Source organism: Mangifera indica, chromosome 2 (assembly GCF_011075055.1).
Source record: "Mangifera indica cultivar Alphonso chromosome 2, CATAS_Mindica_2.1, whole genome shotgun sequence".
Classification (NCBI taxonomy): domain Eukaryota; kingdom Viridiplantae; phylum Streptophyta; class Magnoliopsida; order Sapindales; family Anacardiaceae; genus Mangifera; species Mangifera indica.
This window is the reverse complement of record NC_058138.1, coordinates 20,900,131-20,917,127: the sequence shown is the minus strand read 5'-3', so window position 1 is coordinate 20,917,127 and position 16,997 is coordinate 20,900,131. Positions and strand designations below refer to the sequence as shown.

General features: G+C 32.7%; 3 protein-coding genes across 4 annotated transcripts; 1 reads left to right on the top strand and 2 right to left on the bottom strand.

Moving 5' to 3' along the window:
- Positions 1–909: 909 nt before the first annotated feature.
- Positions 910–3,011, top strand: LOC123208805 (pentatricopeptide repeat-containing protein At3g18970). The gene has a single exon (XM_044626367.1). The coding sequence runs from the start codon at positions 990–992 to the stop codon at positions 2,415–2,417; it is 1,428 nt and encodes a 475-aa protein (XP_044482302.1). The 5' UTR covers positions 910–989; the 3' UTR covers positions 2,418–3,011.
- Positions 3,012–3,097: 86 nt separating this feature from the next.
- LOC123208806 (light-inducible protein CPRF2) lies at positions 3,098–7,668 on the bottom strand. Of its 2 annotated transcripts, none has more exons than XM_044626371.1 (6): positions 7,201–7,668; positions 5,894–5,990; positions 4,916–5,018; positions 4,090–4,165; positions 3,877–4,002; positions 3,098–3,715 (listed from the first exon to the last, which is right to left on the bottom strand). In XM_044626371.1, the coding sequence occupies exons 1-6, from the start codon at positions 7,525–7,527 to the stop codon at positions 3,320–3,322; spliced, it is 1,125 nt and encodes a 374-aa protein (XP_044482306.1). In that variant the 5' UTR covers positions 7,528–7,668; the 3' UTR covers positions 3,098–3,319. The 2 variants fall into 2 exon arrangements, with proteins under 2 accessions (XP_044482306.1, XP_044482305.1); XM_044626370.1 differs by having other exon boundaries at positions 4,916–5,117; positions 7,201–7,667.
- A 1,589-nt stretch (positions 7,669–9,257) lies between these two features.
- Positions 9,258–12,923, bottom strand: LOC123200911 (V-type proton ATPase subunit F). The gene is made up of 5 exons (XM_044616296.1): positions 12,816–12,923; positions 12,024–12,106; positions 10,874–10,955; positions 10,043–10,125; positions 9,258–9,634 (listed from the first exon to the last, which is right to left on the bottom strand). The coding sequence occupies exons 2-5, from the start codon at positions 12,084–12,086 to the stop codon at positions 9,470–9,472; spliced, it is 393 nt and encodes a 130-aa protein (XP_044472231.1). The 5' UTR covers positions 12,087–12,106; positions 12,816–12,923; the 3' UTR covers positions 9,258–9,469.
- Positions 12,924–16,997: the final 4,074 nt, after the last annotated feature.

The window sequence follows — 16,997 nt, the reverse complement described above, 5'->3', positions numbered from 1 at the left end:
ATCAAATAATATTGTATATATAAACAAATTTTATTAATTTTTTTATACAATATGATGTAATAATATATGACTATGTGATTTTAAAGTGAATAAAAAAATATATGCTCATATCATAATTTATCACCTCAATTTGAATTGATAAATTAATAAAATTTAGGGATATTAATTAAAATAGAAAAAAAATTTCCCGTTTAAATCTTTTTAGGCAAACTTACAGTCATTTTACCTTTACAAGTAAATTTATTTGTAATTCCAAAAATATCCTCCCAGCCCTGTATACGTAGGCACTGAAAGGAAAGGCTTGCGTGTGTAAGTGCATGCAGAGTGCGTACGGTGCACGCACCCTCGTTAATATATATAAACAGAGTGCGCACACACCCTTTCTTATATATATATATATATAAGGGTGCACACATTACGCGTACCCTCGCACTCTATTTATATATATTAATGAGGGTGTGCGCACTACTCACGCACCACACGCACTCCGCACACACTCACACACTGAAGTCTTCCTTCCAGCGCTTACACATACAGGGCTGGGAGGGTATTTTTGAAGTTACAAAAAAATTTGTTTATAAAAGTAAAACTACTGTGTATTTGCCTAAAAAAGTTTACGAGAAAATTTTTTTGCCTATTTTAATTAATATCCCTAAAATTTATTTGTATATGTTTTTATATAATCTAATGGGATAATGTATGATTGTGTGATTTTAAAATAAGAAAAAAATAAATATTCATATACTCACTTATCACCTTAATTTGTATAAATAAATTAGTAATATTTTTTATATACATAAATTTGAGTAAATGATAGATCTCCGTATTTTAAGTGGTAATTTGTCATTTATGCAAACCTTCAATGGAAAAAGGTCTTTTGACCTAAATTTAGGTTGTTAAGGAGTTTACGAAAAATCTCGCTGTTGAATTGGGGCACTGAAATCTTCGCCTATGGGCGGCTGTTCCTCTGCTTACCAGTCAACACCCACATGCACTCTCTTCCAAGGCAGAGGTGCCTCACGCTTCTCTTCCTCAAAACGCTCGCCCCAATCCACTTCCAGCAAATCCATGCACAATTGATCACTAACTCCCTTAACTCACCTACTCTTTATGCCAAACTCATTCAGCTCTACTGCTCCAAGCCATCCCCGCTATCCTCCCGAATTTCCTACTGTTTGTTCTCTCACTTTCAGCCCCCTAACATCTTTCTTTTCAACACGTTGATACGTTGCACTCAACCCCAACCCTCCCTTATTCTTTTTGCCGACTGGGTTCCTAAAGGTCGCTTGTTTTTTGATGATTTCACTTATGTTTTTTTACTGGGGTCTTGTGCAAGATTTTGTTCACTTTCAACTTTGTGGCTTGGTAGACAGATACATGGACGTATGGTGAAGCATGGTTTTATGTTGAATGTTTTGGTGTCAACTACTTTAATTCATTTTTATGCAAGTAATAAGGATATAATCTCTGGTAGAAGAGTGTTTGATGAAATGACTGTGAGAAGTAGTGCTACATGGAATGCTATGTTTACAGGTTATTGTTCTCAGAGCAAAAAGGCTAAAGACTCTGCATTTGATGCGTTGGTGCTGTTCAGGGAGATGTTGGTTGGTATTAATGGAGTGAAACCTAATGATACTACCATCCTTTGTGTTCTTTCAGCTAGTTCTCTACTTGGTGTGCTTGAAATTGGTGCTTGTGTTCATGGGTATATAGAGAAGACTATTTACTTGCCTGAGAATGATGTGTTTATTGGTACTTGTCTCGTTGATATGTACTCAAAATGTGGGTGTCTTGACAATGCTTCATTAATTTTTAGGTTGATGAGGGAAAAGAACGTATTGACTTGGACTGCAAAGGCAACTGGATTGGCTATTCATGGGAAAGGAAATGAAGCAATGATGCTATTGGATTCAATGAGAGCTTGTAGTGTCAAGCCTAATGCAGTGACTTTCACTAGCTTGTTTTCTGCTTGTTGCCATTCTGGCCTGATTAAAGAGGGACTTCATTTGTTTAATAACATGAAGACAAAATTTGGCATTGAGCCTAATATAAAGCATTATGGCTGCATTGTCGATCTTCTTGGCAGGGCTGGGCACTTAGAAGAAGCATATGATTTTATAATGGGGATCCCAGTTAAAGCTGATGTAATCTTGTGGAGGAGTCTGTTGAGTGCTTGCTATGTTCATGGGAATGTTGTGATGGCTGAGAAGGTCGGGAAGATCCTCCTCCAGCTACAGCCAGAGCTGACTTCTTCAGATATGTCAGTGACTAGTGAGGATTATGTAGCTTTATCAAATGTTTATGCTTCAGCTGAAAGATGGCTCGAAGTGGAGAGTGTCAGAAGGGAAATGAATGTTAAAAAGATAGAAACTGAACCAGGTAGTAGCTTAGTTCAAACTATTAGAGATTATGCCTAGGATAGGTTGTAGAAATAGAACCCAGCTTGCAATTTCAGCACCTCAATCTGAAGATTTCAATAGGACTGTGAAGATTGAAAAGATACTGGAAGGGAAACATCGTGTTGTAGAGTGTGCTAAAGTGACAACTTAAAAATTGATTAGTGGGAGATGCTGTGCAGGGGTTGGAGAAGTAGCATAGGCAAGACCGCTGTGATTTTCCGTTTGATGTAAGGAAAACTGTCAGTGATCAATTCCGCCAATGAGGACCAAAGTAAACTTCAAAGCGTTGATGGAGTCTTGCCATATCAGTGAAGTATTCACTTGATATAAACAAAATGCCTAGGGATCAATTTCTCTGTGGGATTGCAAATGCTGAAGCCTGCAAGTAAACTTCAAAAGCACTGTTAAATTGTTGATAAACTACTCCTCGTAGCAGGAAATGGCAGAGAGTAAAAGCTATCCCAATGGATCATATCGATGGGGGTGATATGTGCACTGATGCCTTGAATTCAAACCAGTTTATGTGAAGTTATTCCATTTTAATTTATAAAGCACTCCATCCTGTAAACCTCTCTCACTATATCATCTATAGAACAGCGATTGTGTTTCTCATTTGATTCTGTGATTATTTATATTAAAATTTTATCTTCTCTACCCAGTCAGAATTTCAAAAATCATGAAGTAAAACAGAACATGAATGGTAGAAAAACAATCGTGCATTCAGCAGATGGAATGACACTGCTAAATGAAACTGTACTAATTAGTTGATTAATAACTGAAGGTTAATATAACAATCTGACCCAGAGAAGTTTGACTTATATGAATAAATGTAGAATAAGAGTTTGGAACCCAAAATAATACTGCAATTGAATCAAGTTTCAACAAGAAACTTCTTCAGACAAGGGTCAAGCCGTTTGTTACTACTTTTCTCCACCTGACCCAGGTCCATGAGGACTTACTCCCCCACGAATTCTCTTTTGCAGATGCTCCAAGCTAGCCACTCGCTGCATGGAAACAGTTCTTTCAATCTTACTCCCCATCAGGGATGGTGCCCCACCATTCGATTGCACATTTTCAGCAGAAGACATGTCAGGCAAAGCAGTGTTGACACTCTGGTAATGAGTAGGCATATGACTATCTGGGGCATGAAAGAAGTGATGATCCGAGTCATCTTGCACAGGAACAGCAGCATCTGTCGAAGTATCAGAAGGGCTTCCACCAAATGATGGTAGACTCATAGTGGATACTTCTGACATGCCATGGAACATAGGGTTGAGCCCAGTAAGTCTCTTGACTGATTCCTCAGCCATCTTCACCTGAAATATAATCAGGACAAGGAATGAAATTATAAAATATTAGGTTTCTCTTTTACTCTTATGCATCAACAACTCTACTCCTTTTGTCAAAAATAATAATCAGTAGGATCCTATCACAATGGTTTTGATCCTCACTTTGCAAGTACTGATAAATTTCTTACCTTTGCTCTTAATGTTTCAACATCAGCTTTCAGAATTCTGTTGTCAACAGCTGCTTCATTGTATTTTTGGCTTATGTCAGTGAGACGTTTCTGTAGAGATGAATTTTCAACTCTTAGTTGAGAAACCTACAGAAAGGGAAAGTTGCATTAGAAACTGCATAAAGATTTTTCATACTGAGGCGGGAAGCAAGATAGCAGGAACAAGAACCACACCTGTGTCTCAAGTTCACTCAAATGGGCCTGCTTTCTTCTTCTAGAGCGTCTAGCTGACTCTCTATTGGAAAGCATTCTGTAAAGAAAAAATATGAATCAATGAAAAGCTTTCTACAACAAATAGACCCCTGAGAAAATACAAATTGATGTAAATGGACAAGGTAATACATTATATGGATTTAAATATGCACATTGAAAACAAATTTATTAGAGAAATATTCTTATATATAACCTTCTTTAATAATATTCCTTTTCAAAATGTCAAGGTTTTGTTTAAAGGAAAGATTTAACCATAAAATTACATGACTAAACCTAATTCTCCTTAATGAAAATAACAAAGACAAGATAGAGGGAATGTGCCAGACTACCAAATCGAGCAACATCTAGCACAATCTAGCTTGGCCTTAATTAGACTGTTAAACCATATAGTAAAATGCTAGACCATTGAGTCTATCATAGTCTAGTATTATTTAACAAGAATATATGATTTGTTGTTTCATGAAGGCTCTAAATGGTTAGTTACTAGATTTTATACCTAAATTTGTGAAAGTGTGATTATTACGTCCCAAAATTAGACTGGCTACCAAACAATTTCAGAATGTAAGGTTACATGTCTTGTTAGTGGAAGTTTGAAGCAAAAACTCTTAAGGCTCTGACCTCTCTTTCATGTCAATTTCACAATTCAATTCAAATAAATCATCGGATCTAAAACCTATGTTTTCCAAATAATTCCCTTTGCTCACTGTACAATAATCAGCATAGATATAACATCTGCAAGCATCAAATCTACAATATTATGAATTGAAAGAGCAGAGACTAAACTTACCTCCTGACCCGTTTTGCATCAACAGGGTCCATATGCTGAGTTGTTTCAGTTTCTCCATCAATTTCATCATCTTCGGACTGCTCTCTTGATAATCCACTGTTTGCTGACTTCAATGATGCAACATTTTTCGTTAGGGTGGTTGATGAGGGAATTCCATTAAGTCCATTAGAATCCTTATCTAGGGACCTAGACAATGTGGCTCCTATATGGTAATCAGAATCCCAAAAAAAAAGAAAAAACATATTATTCTAACATGAAGTATTTAAAAACCCATCATGCTACAGTCCACTTAGAAATTGCTCGGCACAAGCGTACACAATAACAAAGGATGCTGGCACACATTCCTTGAACAAACAAAGGTTAACAGAGGCAAAGACCCAAATAGATTAGTTTGCACCTTATCCCCCTTTTTAACTTCTTATGTGCCTGACTCATAGGGGGAAAAAAACGGATTCACAACTTCAAAACAGAAAGTCATTATAAAATTTATTATAAATTATCCCCAATGTCAACTAGAGCCATCATATTGACCAATATCTTCTTTGCTCACCTTCTTATCTTTTTTACTCACCCTGACTCCTAATGATGCCATCTTCTCTATCAATTTATGCCCAAGCCACTTCAACTTGACACACATTGGTCTGTCAATAGCTTATAAATACCATGAAATATATTTATTAATTTATATGAACAAGCCATAAAACAATTATGATTGTTGGGAACTTAGAATTTGTGAAGCCAACTTTGCTAATAAAAAGTAGATCTATGAGATAGCAAAAGCAAAGAAAATTTTCCAGTAAGGATCGTCATATATTTTCACTAAGGATTGCCACATATTTTCAGTCTCTCTCTCATTCTTCATGCTACTAATAAGATTTACGAACCAGAAGAATATCAGGTCTGACATAAAATCTATACATAAATTGAATTGCATATAGATACCAACAATCATAAAGATGCTAGTTCAGTTATGCAAACCTTTGGAAGGAGCATGAGATCCTAGTTGTGGGGTATTGGAGGCCTCTGATCCACTGTCAGCTCTTGCAGAAGAATCTTGGGGTCTTACATAAGCTCCCTGTGACCATGGAGACACCAAGAGAATAATTTTTAGATGGCCAATGTTAAGAAAAACAAGATTCTTCAGCACCAAATTCCAAATATCAGATCCAATTACATGGAGCTTTCAAAAAGAAAAAACAATTGCAATTAACGTTAAATAATTATTTGAACATATGCCTACATATTAAAAAAAGTTACAATCTTTTTCACTTTATGAAATAAAAATATATGTCCATGTTACTTCACTGGACATCTATAAGGAAGCCAGGAACTACACACACAACAGTTGACTTCAAAAGAGGAATGTCATGAGGATTATGAAGCAATACTGCTAAAACAATTTATAACATGTGCAAAGCACAAGAATTAATGCTAACATAATGGTGAGATATCTTTTACTCTTTTTACATATAAGTACAAAAGGAAAGATGGACGAATACTGTGAACTACATGTTATACACAACATGAGTTCAATTGAAACAAAAAGCGACAGAATTTTCGAAAGTGAAACATACTGAGGGGAAATTAAATAAAGCAAAAGAAGAGGGGACATGACATCACAGAGGTATCAACTTTTGACTCTTCATGAATTCAAGCTTGACCAAGGTTGACAAAGAGGTCAATAAAAGTTACTATGGATGGCCAAAAGCAATAGTAAAAAAAAGGGTTCCAGAAGATTACCTACCTAGGATTAGAATGATAACTAACGTGGATATTTATTTTCTATACGTCTCTCCTAACCTATAATCTCTAGCAAAATTTGCTTGTCTCAAGTCCAACAAAAATAGCCCTAAACCCGACATGATTTTAGTTCAATATAAACATAACCGAATTTCTGTAAGGAGAATCGGATTAAATCAAGTAAAAATATCTAATCCCCAATTTTAGATGTGTATTGAATCCTTTGATATAAAACAAAATAACTGAAATCCGAAATAATGATCTTTCAATGTTCGCAAATTATCAACTCAGCTAACACATGATTTAGATAACTCAATCCGATCTCTTTTCTTCTCTCCCAACACAAACCAAAACCACAAACACACCAGAAAAAGAGCCCAATAAAAGTCCATTACATTATTTTCTCCATAAGTTTTCTCACCAACCAAACACAAACCCAGAACCAAACAAAGAAAAAGATACAAACTCTGAACATTGTCCTCTCGTTTCTCACCAACCAAATAAACCCACATCAACAAATCTGAATAAAAAAGAGAAAACCTTACTCGATACAAAGCAACAGCAGCACAAGCAAGATTAAGCTTGTTCTTAAGAATAGTCTGGTAGTCGTCCTCAGCATCCACAGGAATACTCGGAGCCACGCCATTGGAGGCGGCCACGTTAAACGACCCCGTCGTTTTGTTGCCACCCTTTACATCAGCAACGTTTTTATTATTGCGGTCACTGTGGAGACCTTTGATCTCAACAACAGTATCGTTATTGGTGTCAGCACAAGCAGCAGCAGCCGCCGAAGAAGATTGTTGCGGAGAAGATCCTTGTCGAGCCTCTTGAAGAAAACGTTGGAAGGCCCACTCAGATTCGCTACGGTTCATTTTTGACGATTCGTACGGTAAGTAAGACCAAAACCGGTCGGAGAATTCATAACCTGAGAACACCCAATTCGTTATAGTCAAGTGTAGTTTAGTTCATCCAGCTGTTGTTGCTCTTATCATCGAGGAATAAAACGTCGTTTGGAGGGTCATTTTCGTCCATCCACTTTTTTATAATTATTTTTCAATTCAACTAATTTATTAATATTTTGAAAATTTGGAAAGGATGGATAGCTGTGGTTAACAATTTTTTTTTTTCCCAATTTTGCTTAATTATAATAATGATTGATTTATTAGGAAAAATATTTTAGAATAAATTGAAATTTATAAATTAAACATGTTTAATAATGTGTGATTATAATAAAAGTGAATTTTCTTTTTTTTTTTTTTGGGTAATAAGTGTATATGGAAAGATTAACTATTTACCTATTCAATGAAGGACTCTTTAGTCTTTTTACCTAAATTCAAGTTGGGAAAATAGAGAGACAGATCACAAACTTGATGTTTATCCATTTGGATATATACAATTACCAATTTGTTTTGTGGGGTAAAAAAATAAATAAATGAAAATAAAAGGGCATTTTATAAAATAAAAAATTTAACCAAAGCCTAACTAAGTCAACAAAATTCATGGTAAATATGAATAAAAAATAAAGGGAAATTTGTGATTGGTTAATCTTCAAAAATTTCTGGATAGGTAGTGGTTGGTATGTTGGAGGCTAATCCTCTTCAATATTTGTTGATAAATATGGAATTTTGTGGCCCACAAAGGCTTGGTATCTTTGGGATTGACCCACATCCTTTTGCCTTTAAAGGCACATAAAGTTGTGTTTGTTTGTACCTAATAGAGCATTATTTATGCTATTTTGACAAAAATTGCATGCAAGCAAGAACCGATAGAAAATTTAATAAATTTATGTATATTTAATTAAATATTAAAGTTATATATTATAATATAATTAGATTATTTTAAATAAAGATAAAATAATATTTAATTACATAATAATATATTATTTAGTATTTAATTATATACTCAAAACTAAGCGTATATAACATTGTTACGAAAATTAATCAATCAATCAGCTATTGGATTTAAGAGTTTGAGTTTCTTTACATCATGAAAGATTCTCAAAGAAGCATTAAGGAGTTTGTGATCTAAGTGTTCTTAGAAGCTTCAGCCAAATTTATGTCAAAAATTGGCATAAGGGTGCTGTAAAGAGATGGCTGCATATGCCACTAGAAGATTTTTTTAGCACTAACAAGCTGCAGATGCATGTGGAGAAGATCCCAAAAATATACATCTTTCTAACAAAATAACAAAAGTTATGATATCTTATTTGTGTTTTATTATTAATTTAAGCTATGCTGAGTCAACCCAAAAGTAGAAAGTAGGTGTATCAATCTTATACTATGATAAGAACCAATGGGATTGTGAATGAAATTTGTTGATATAGTACATACGAAACTTGTTGGATTGGTAGTACACATCAACTTGTGAAATGACATTTTTAACCTTGTTCAACCTAAACATCTTACATAATCAATCTACCTACCATGGCAAGTTCATAGATGGGATTGTAGAGTCTTTAAGCAAGACCAAGAAAGTCTATAGGATGACAATATAGTGGAGACTCAATTATGTCTGTGAGTCCGATGGTTTCTGTAAAAATCAAAATATGCAGCTGAGTTTATTAGTTACTGGCATTAATAATCAAATAAATGAATTACAGTGCTCAGTTCAATCAGGAAATTTATTGTTGAATTGCGATTACAGAAAGTCTTGATCTCATTGTTAAAATTGAAGATAGAGGCAGGAAGGAAAGAATAAAGTGATGAGAGATACATCACATATCAAACAACCCTGTCCAGAAATGCAAACATATGGAGCTTTCAAATGGGAACCTTATCATGTTTGCAACCTGATAAAAGGAAAATTTAAATATCCTCAACGCCTTCCAGATGCTACAGACTCCGTAGAAAAGAGATGTTTTACTCGTGAAAGAACTGAATCATGAGCAGGGTCATATGGATGGTCCTTGGAAGGAATCTCCAAGATCGCTGGAATTGGCTTGTTGTAGCTATCAACCAAGAACCTTATCATGTTTGCTACCTGTAAGCGATAAGAAACGTTGAAGTTTGCATGGGAAGTTTTTGATTGACAATGGATTTGAAGACAAAACAAACTTTGCATCAGGCAACCTCTGTGCTACATATTAGTGATGTATGAGTCCATCACTTAGAAGCCAGGCAACCTCTATGCTGCATATTAGTGATGTGTAAGTCCATCACTTAGAAGCCAGGCAATACCCAGACTTAGCAAAAGAGCAATTAACAATTGTTGCCAAGGCAATTTGAATCCATGCCATGGTACAGAAACATCACAGACATATAAATTTCAACAAATTATTGTTCAATGACAGATTGCAATTATTTAACCTGTTATGAACTGACCTTTCAATCATTTACACCCACTTTCAAGCTCATAATATGGATTATAAAAGAGTTAGTGAAAACTTACATATTGGCTGATTAATACAATAGCAACGTCCTCTTTTGTTGTAAACTCTTTGAATGCATCTTCAATTGCTTTCACCGTTGTTTCTAAGAAGAAAATATGAAAACCATTAGCAAATGAAATCAACACCAATAAACTTCATTTTGCAAACTGACAGGGGAGATGGAATTCCCAGTTTCTCATATGAAACAAGTGGTGAAAAACTGGGATGTGATGATATAAATAAAAACTAAAATGATGTCATTCCAAGTTTGCATTTCAAATAAATTAGACCTTGCTTAGGTTATAAATAAAAACTAAAATGATGTCATTCCAAGTTTGCATTTCAAATAAATTAGACCTTGCTTAGGTGGGAAAAAAAACAGTTTCTTTGGGTTTTTTTTTTCTACAAAGCACCAAACTATTCCTCCTATTGGCCCTAGGTGTAGGCAACAGTCCCACCTAAGAAGAACGACTTTTCACTTCAACTTTATAGGACATAAGCCATAGAATTTATGAAGGGCTCCAGGTGGATTTATCAGAAAAATTAATGCCCGGAAAAGATGCATAAACTTGCTGACTTTCTATGTCATTGCTATTTCACTAAATGTTTCACAAGAAGATAGAAAAGCTGAGTATGCATTTTTTTTTGCCCCAACCTCACCTTTCTTCCTCAAGTATTACTACATAAGTTGGTCATAATCTCTTAACCACATGTTAAGACAAAACAAATTTAAACTTTAAGAGATGGAAAATCTATACAAGAAGATTTAAGTATAGTATGAGCAGGCTTCATATGAAATTTTACAAAAGCAAGTTTGCACATTTAGCCATCATAGAGGCCTGTGAACATACTCGAATCAACAATAAGGTAGTTTGTCTTTCTCCGCAGATCAACGTTACCAACTCCAGCCAGCAAAAATCCAGTAACAGTGTCCTACAAGATTACAAAAAAGTTCATCATAAGAGTCGTCGAGAGATGCAAGTTTAATTTATCATGGTCTTAACCAGTAAAGCAAGGGAAATGCTACATGTTGGAATAAGTGCATATAAAGTCAGTTATTTCCAGACATTCTAAAGTACCACACCACAGAAAATTCATGAAAACTAGACCAATTATGATACCTTTCCATGTCAAGGATCATCTGATCCACAATTGTCACACATCAACAATGTTTACAAGTTACACAAGTGTTTACAAAAAATCAACCTTCATTTAGTCCACTGTTCTTAGATTATCAAGGACACATTAATTCCTAATCTGAATAGCATTTTTTTCTACCTAGAAAAGACTTATATTTGAGAAGGCTGGAGAGACTCCAGATTATCAAACCATGCCCCAATAATTGTAACGCCAATTTTCTTATAACTCATGCTATTATCTGTCCTATATCATGTATGTAAAATGCTTATGCTTTATCCAAATCAACAGTGCTGTGCATCATGTACGTCTTAGACTTAAACCAGTTGTCACAAGAAACACCCATGTCTTCTTTAGAATGTGAAACAACACACAAATCAACAGATCAAATTCTTTTATTTAGAATATCCAAAAGAGAAAAAGGCAGGATCATCATCATAGCACCCTCCCATTATCAATCCTAAGATGAAAGAAGAACTACAGTTACATGTGGACGAGGCATAACAATATATTAACTCATTATTTTGAAGAGTCATCAAGTTCATGAATTGCATACCGAAATGAAATAAGTATAATACTAAGCCACTACTATCACCAAGCTGGGTTATATGAGCACTTTAAAAGTAAGAAGCGCTGTGTCAAGCACGTAAGAAATGCAGAAACATGTAATACATTTACCCGAGCATATTAATTATCTCCAGATGTTAACATGACAGCATAGAAGAGACAATTGAAAAACATGAAGTAAATGACAAAGATATCAGCATATCACTCTTGGAACTAGAAAAAGTTCTATTGCATCACTATACAAACTGAAAAAAGAAGCTCATGAACTAATCTCTACGATAAACAATTATCAGTTACCTCATCAGCAATCATGGCAATAAGTGCTGAGTTGCTAGTACGGATTTGAGCTCTTCCAGCCATTTCAGATTAAAATAATTGAACTGCCAGAAGAAAACCACAAGAATTTAAAAAAAAAAAAAACTGAAACAAACAATAAATCTTACAAGTAACAGAACAATATTAAAATGATATCATCATTAGATCTGAATCCCTAGCTAGCAATATGTACAATGTCAGAGATTTACTTAAACAAACCACTTAAATCTTTTCACTAAAACTTAATTCATGATCTTCTGGGATCAAATGTGTCTAGCATACTAATTATTTACAAAGTAAAAAGACTAGTGGTGGTATTGCTACATGTGTAAACAAGTAAACAAACAGTTCTCAATACCAGAAACTTTAATATTAAAACTCCACAAACAAGTTCATCTCAACTTCATACAACCCAATTTTTCATTGTTTCGTATCAAATTTCTCATCATTTGAAACCTCTAAAATTTTCATAAACAAAATCATAAATTTTAGTTGTACTTATATGCAGGCAAAATCACAAATAAACCACGTTAGAAGACTACTTGTAAACCATGAAATCCCCAAATCTTATGATCAACAGAAACATATCAAACAAATAAAGTTAAATTATTTTCCGTGATAATGAAAATCCCAAATTGAGTCAATCAGAAGACAATCATGTTCCAGATTCACAATAATCACGTATCTTTTAAAGCTCAAATCATGGCATGTTATTTAAACAAAAACCTAAATTTACATGGTAGAAACTTTCTCAGAAATGAAAAAAGCACATACCTGTAAAGTTGTTTCGAAGTCTTTCCAGGTATCGATTCAGAGTTGCAGCAGAGATCAAATAGTGAATGTTCACCAAACATATGGGTCGATTTGTGGGTTCCATGTGACCCGAATACCACATAATAGAACTGTTGACCGATCCGGCCCAGTTAAATATATCCAGATTCAATTAAGCCCAACCCATTTATTCTCTCGGTATGTTTAATTAAAAAAATAAAAAATTACCATAAATTATTATTATTATATTTAATAAAATTAACATATATAACTAATTATTATATTTATTTAACAATAATAAAATATTATTTTATTTAAATATCCTTAAAAATTAAGATATATAAATTAAGCATTGCGTTGGGTTAAATTAAGATTTCTAAAAAGTTAAAAGAGAAAAAGTTTTCTTTTAATAATGAATAAATAAAAACATATTTTAGATTTTCCCACTCTTATATGAAAATTTTAATTTAATTTTATATATTTTGTGATTTGAGAATGACTCTCCTATCAAAATGTATAAGTGGCTTTTTGGTAAATGAGTTGTGTCATTTGTTTGGGCGTGATATGAAATGAGCCTCTTATCCAATATCGTTTGTGCTCATTTCAAAGGGAGAAGGACTATTTCCCACCCAACTTTAGATGCATTTTCAAAATGCCACCTATGGCAAATGAAAATCCACTTTTCTCACCCATGGTCAAACTGTCGTCCAATTTTTCAGTTAGAGACAGGGGCAAAATTGTCATTTACTATTTAAAACCTTAAAACTTTAAAATTTTACAGTTTCCCCTCCAGGTTTTAAAAACTAATAACTAACCCATCCTCAAAGTTTGAAAAGTTTAGATTTCACCCCTAGGGTTTGCTTCCTTCACCGGCCACCACCGACGACCGACGCAATCGATCGATCTCTCATCTCTGACTACAAAGGACGACGAAGGATGACCTTTCGTTGCCCAAATCTGGATGACGAAGCGTCGTCCAGATCTGGAAGAACAGACAAAGGATGACGCTTCGTCATAGCCTTTGGACCACACAATGAGCGACAAAGGACGGCGAAGAGTCATCTTTTGTCGTCTGGGTGGAGCGACGAAGAGAGACCTCTTCTTCGCACGGTGGTGCGACGAAGAGGTCTCTCTTCGTCGCTCCACCCAGACGACAAAAGATGACTGCGACGAAGAGATCTCTGTCTCTTTGTCACATCGTGTGACAAAGAGATCTCCGTCTCTTCGTCGCACCGTACGAGGAGGAGATGAAGATCTCTTCATCGCACCACCGTCGTCGCACCAGGAGAAGGAGGAGGTCGGTGACGACGTTGGGAGATGGAGATGAAGTTGAAGATGGGGGTGAAACTGTTAGTTTTGAAAGTTATGGAGGGCGACCGCATTTTGAAAAATATGGAAACCCTAGGTTTGGGGGTGAAAATGTTAGTTTTCAAAGTTTAAAAACTTTAGGTAAGGTGAAATGTTAGTTTCTAAAACCTAAAAGGAGTGAATGGTAAAACTTTTACATCAATTTTGAGATGAATTTTACAGATTAAATTGAGGGGTATTTTTGTCATTTCATCTAACAAGGGTAAAATAAACATTTTATCCTTATGCAAACAGAAATCATCCATATTAACAGCTTATGGGTGAGAAAAGTAAATTTTTATATGTCGTGGATGGTATTTTGAACACACATCTAAAGTTGGGTGGGAAATAGTCCTTCTCCCCACTTCAAAACAAAAAACGAAACTGCTTCTCAATTGTTTGCACTCAAATCTTAAAAAACATGTGAATTGAGCTAAAATCAGAAGCGGCCAAGCAGCAGCACTTTCGGTGCAGCTTCCAGTGGCCCCAGCCAAACATGGCTTTCACTTTAAGGCATTTTCCAAGAATTTTCCACTGTGCCTCACCGACATGAATCAGATAAATCACACCGAAACTCTCAATCTTGTGGAATTAATTAAAATAGTCACAACGTTTGTGTCCAAATTTTTTTTTGGGTAAATTTTTTTTAGGTAGACTTAATATTTATTTTAATAATATCTTTTTTAGATAATTATTTTTTTAATCATAATTTTTTTAATAACATACTCTAATATTATCATATTAATTATAAGTTTAATATATGGATCAAAATATTTATAAATTTATTTAAAAATAGATCGATTTTTTTTTAAATTATTGGTATATCTAGATTGAAACGAAAAATAAAATGGATCTGAGTACAGTAAAAGTGCAAGAAGTGCAACAGCTCACACTCATGTATGTATAAATATTTTTATTACATAATAGAAATATTTAGATATAATAAAAAATATAAATATATATATATATATACACACACATGAGTCCAAGAAGTGTATTCACACTAATATTATAATATAAATATATAAAAATGTTTTTATATAATAAATAGAGTATTTTTCATACTCATATCTGTTTCACTTTTTGTTTCAATTCGGATATATCAACAATCAAATAAAAAATATACTTATTTTTTAACAAGTTTATGAATGTTTTAATTTATAAGTCATTAAACTTATAATCAGTGTATACTACCGACGAAAACATCATCAAAAGAAAAACACGATTGAAAAAAGGTAATTACCAGAAAGGGGTATTATTAAAATAAATATTCAATTTGCTTAAAAAAATTCATTAAAAGTTTGCCTAAAAAAGTTTAGGCGTAAAATTTTGTGTTTATTTTAATTAATATCCCTTCAATCTTCCTCGGAAATGCACTTTTTAAAATGTAAACTTTGTTTTTTTTTTAAGAATAAAATTGTGTATACACATTTTGATATATAATTTGAATATATAGATAAGATAAAATTGTTTTATTTTTAATTTAAAATCATTTAATTATATAATGATATATCATTTATGTACTTAAATTAAATACAAAAAAATATGTCCTTAAAGTTTTATTATTTTAAGAAATACATTAAGAAATGGAAGGAGTTTCCATACATGCATTTCACAATACTAATTAAAGTAGTTAAAGGAATTTAACAAAAATAAATAAATCTTAAATAAAATCTCCTCTTGCGAGTAAAACTAGCAATTTTCAATACGATCTGTTAATCTGATACAACATAAAAAATATTGAATTAAGGTTGAATTTTTTGACATGAAATTTATTTCATGTCAACTTGACACTATTTAAAATTAAATCGAATAATGTTAGGATTTATACAAAAATAACTTGACACTACCAAAATAGACTTAAATATTTTGGAAAAATGTTATATTAATATAATTTATTTTGGATAAATTATAAAAATATTAAGAAACAATATTAATAGTAGTTGAAATTTTTATATATTGCATATAATTGTATTTTTTATATAATTATAATTACTTTTATTTAAATATTTTATTTTATTATTAAGTAATAAGAATTTAATTTGATTAATTAGATTATAAACATTTTTTAAAGTTTTTATTTATATTATAATTATATGTTATATCTCCATAATAAGAATTTAAAAATTATCCTGAGTATATATAATTGTATTTTTGTATAATTATAATTACTTATGTTGTTTTTTATTTACATTTAAATATTTTATTTTATTATTAAGAATTTAATTTAACTGTCAGATTTTTGACATATTTTAAAAGTTTTCGTATGTAATTTTTTAGAACATTTGTTAATAAAATAAAATATTATATTATATATTTTATTAATAGTATGTTAGAGGTAATTTGGTAAAAAAATTAAAATGATAAAAATACTTTAAAAAGTAAAAACAATAGATAAATTCGGATAAATTTGGGTTATATTAGGTCAATTAGAATATTAAAAGATTGAATTAGAGTTAAAAAATTTTATCACGATTTTAATTCGGATTCTCTAACATGAAACTTGAACTGACATGATACAAATATGATCCAATTACTCAAATTGCCAAGTCTATTGGTGAGTGATAAAAGAGAAAACTTTATATACAAAAGAACACGAGTTTAAATCTTCTCTGATAATATATCAAAATCAAACTTTTCACTTACCTGATTTTTTGGTTGTAGGGTTGATAATTAAATTTAGGGTTTATCATACTTAAAGTGATTGATTTAATCTCAAAAGTGATAATTTGACTTAAATATTGTTTCTCGTTTAAAAAAAAAAACTAACAACCCTAATCCTATACCAATTCAAGTGATTAATTTAATTAAATATAATATTGCCTTCATGCATAACAT

Bases quoted from the DNA above. Each gene is read 5' to 3' on its own strand.
- LOC123200911 (XM_044616296.1), bottom strand. From the start codon at position 12,086: ATGGCTGGAAGAGCTCAAATCCGTACTAGCAACTCAGCACTTATTGCC. The intron at 10,126-10,873 runs GTATGTTCACAG...TTTTCTTCTTAG, and splicing joins CTACCTTATTGTTGATTCGA to AAACAACGGTGAAAGCAATT. The intron at 9,635-10,042 runs GTAAGTTTTCAC...TATCGCTTACAG, and splicing joins TTGTATTAATCAGCCAATAT to GTAGCAAACATGATAAGGTT.
- LOC123208805 (XM_044626367.1), top strand. From the start codon at position 990: ATGCACTCTCTTCCAAGGCAGAGGTGCCTCACGCTTCTCTTCCTCAAA.
- LOC123208806 (XM_044626370.1), bottom strand. From the start codon at position 7,527: ATGAACCGTAGCGAATCTGAGTGGGCCTTCCAACGTTTTCTTCAAGAG. The intron at 5,118-5,893 runs GTTTGCATAACT...ATTACCATATAG, and splicing joins ATCTCATGCTCCTTCCAAAG to GAGCCACATTGTCTAGGTCC. The intron at 4,166-4,915 runs GTAAGTTTAGTC...TTTTCTTTACAG, and splicing joins GATGCAAAACGGGTCAGGAG to AATGCTTTCCAATAGAGAGT.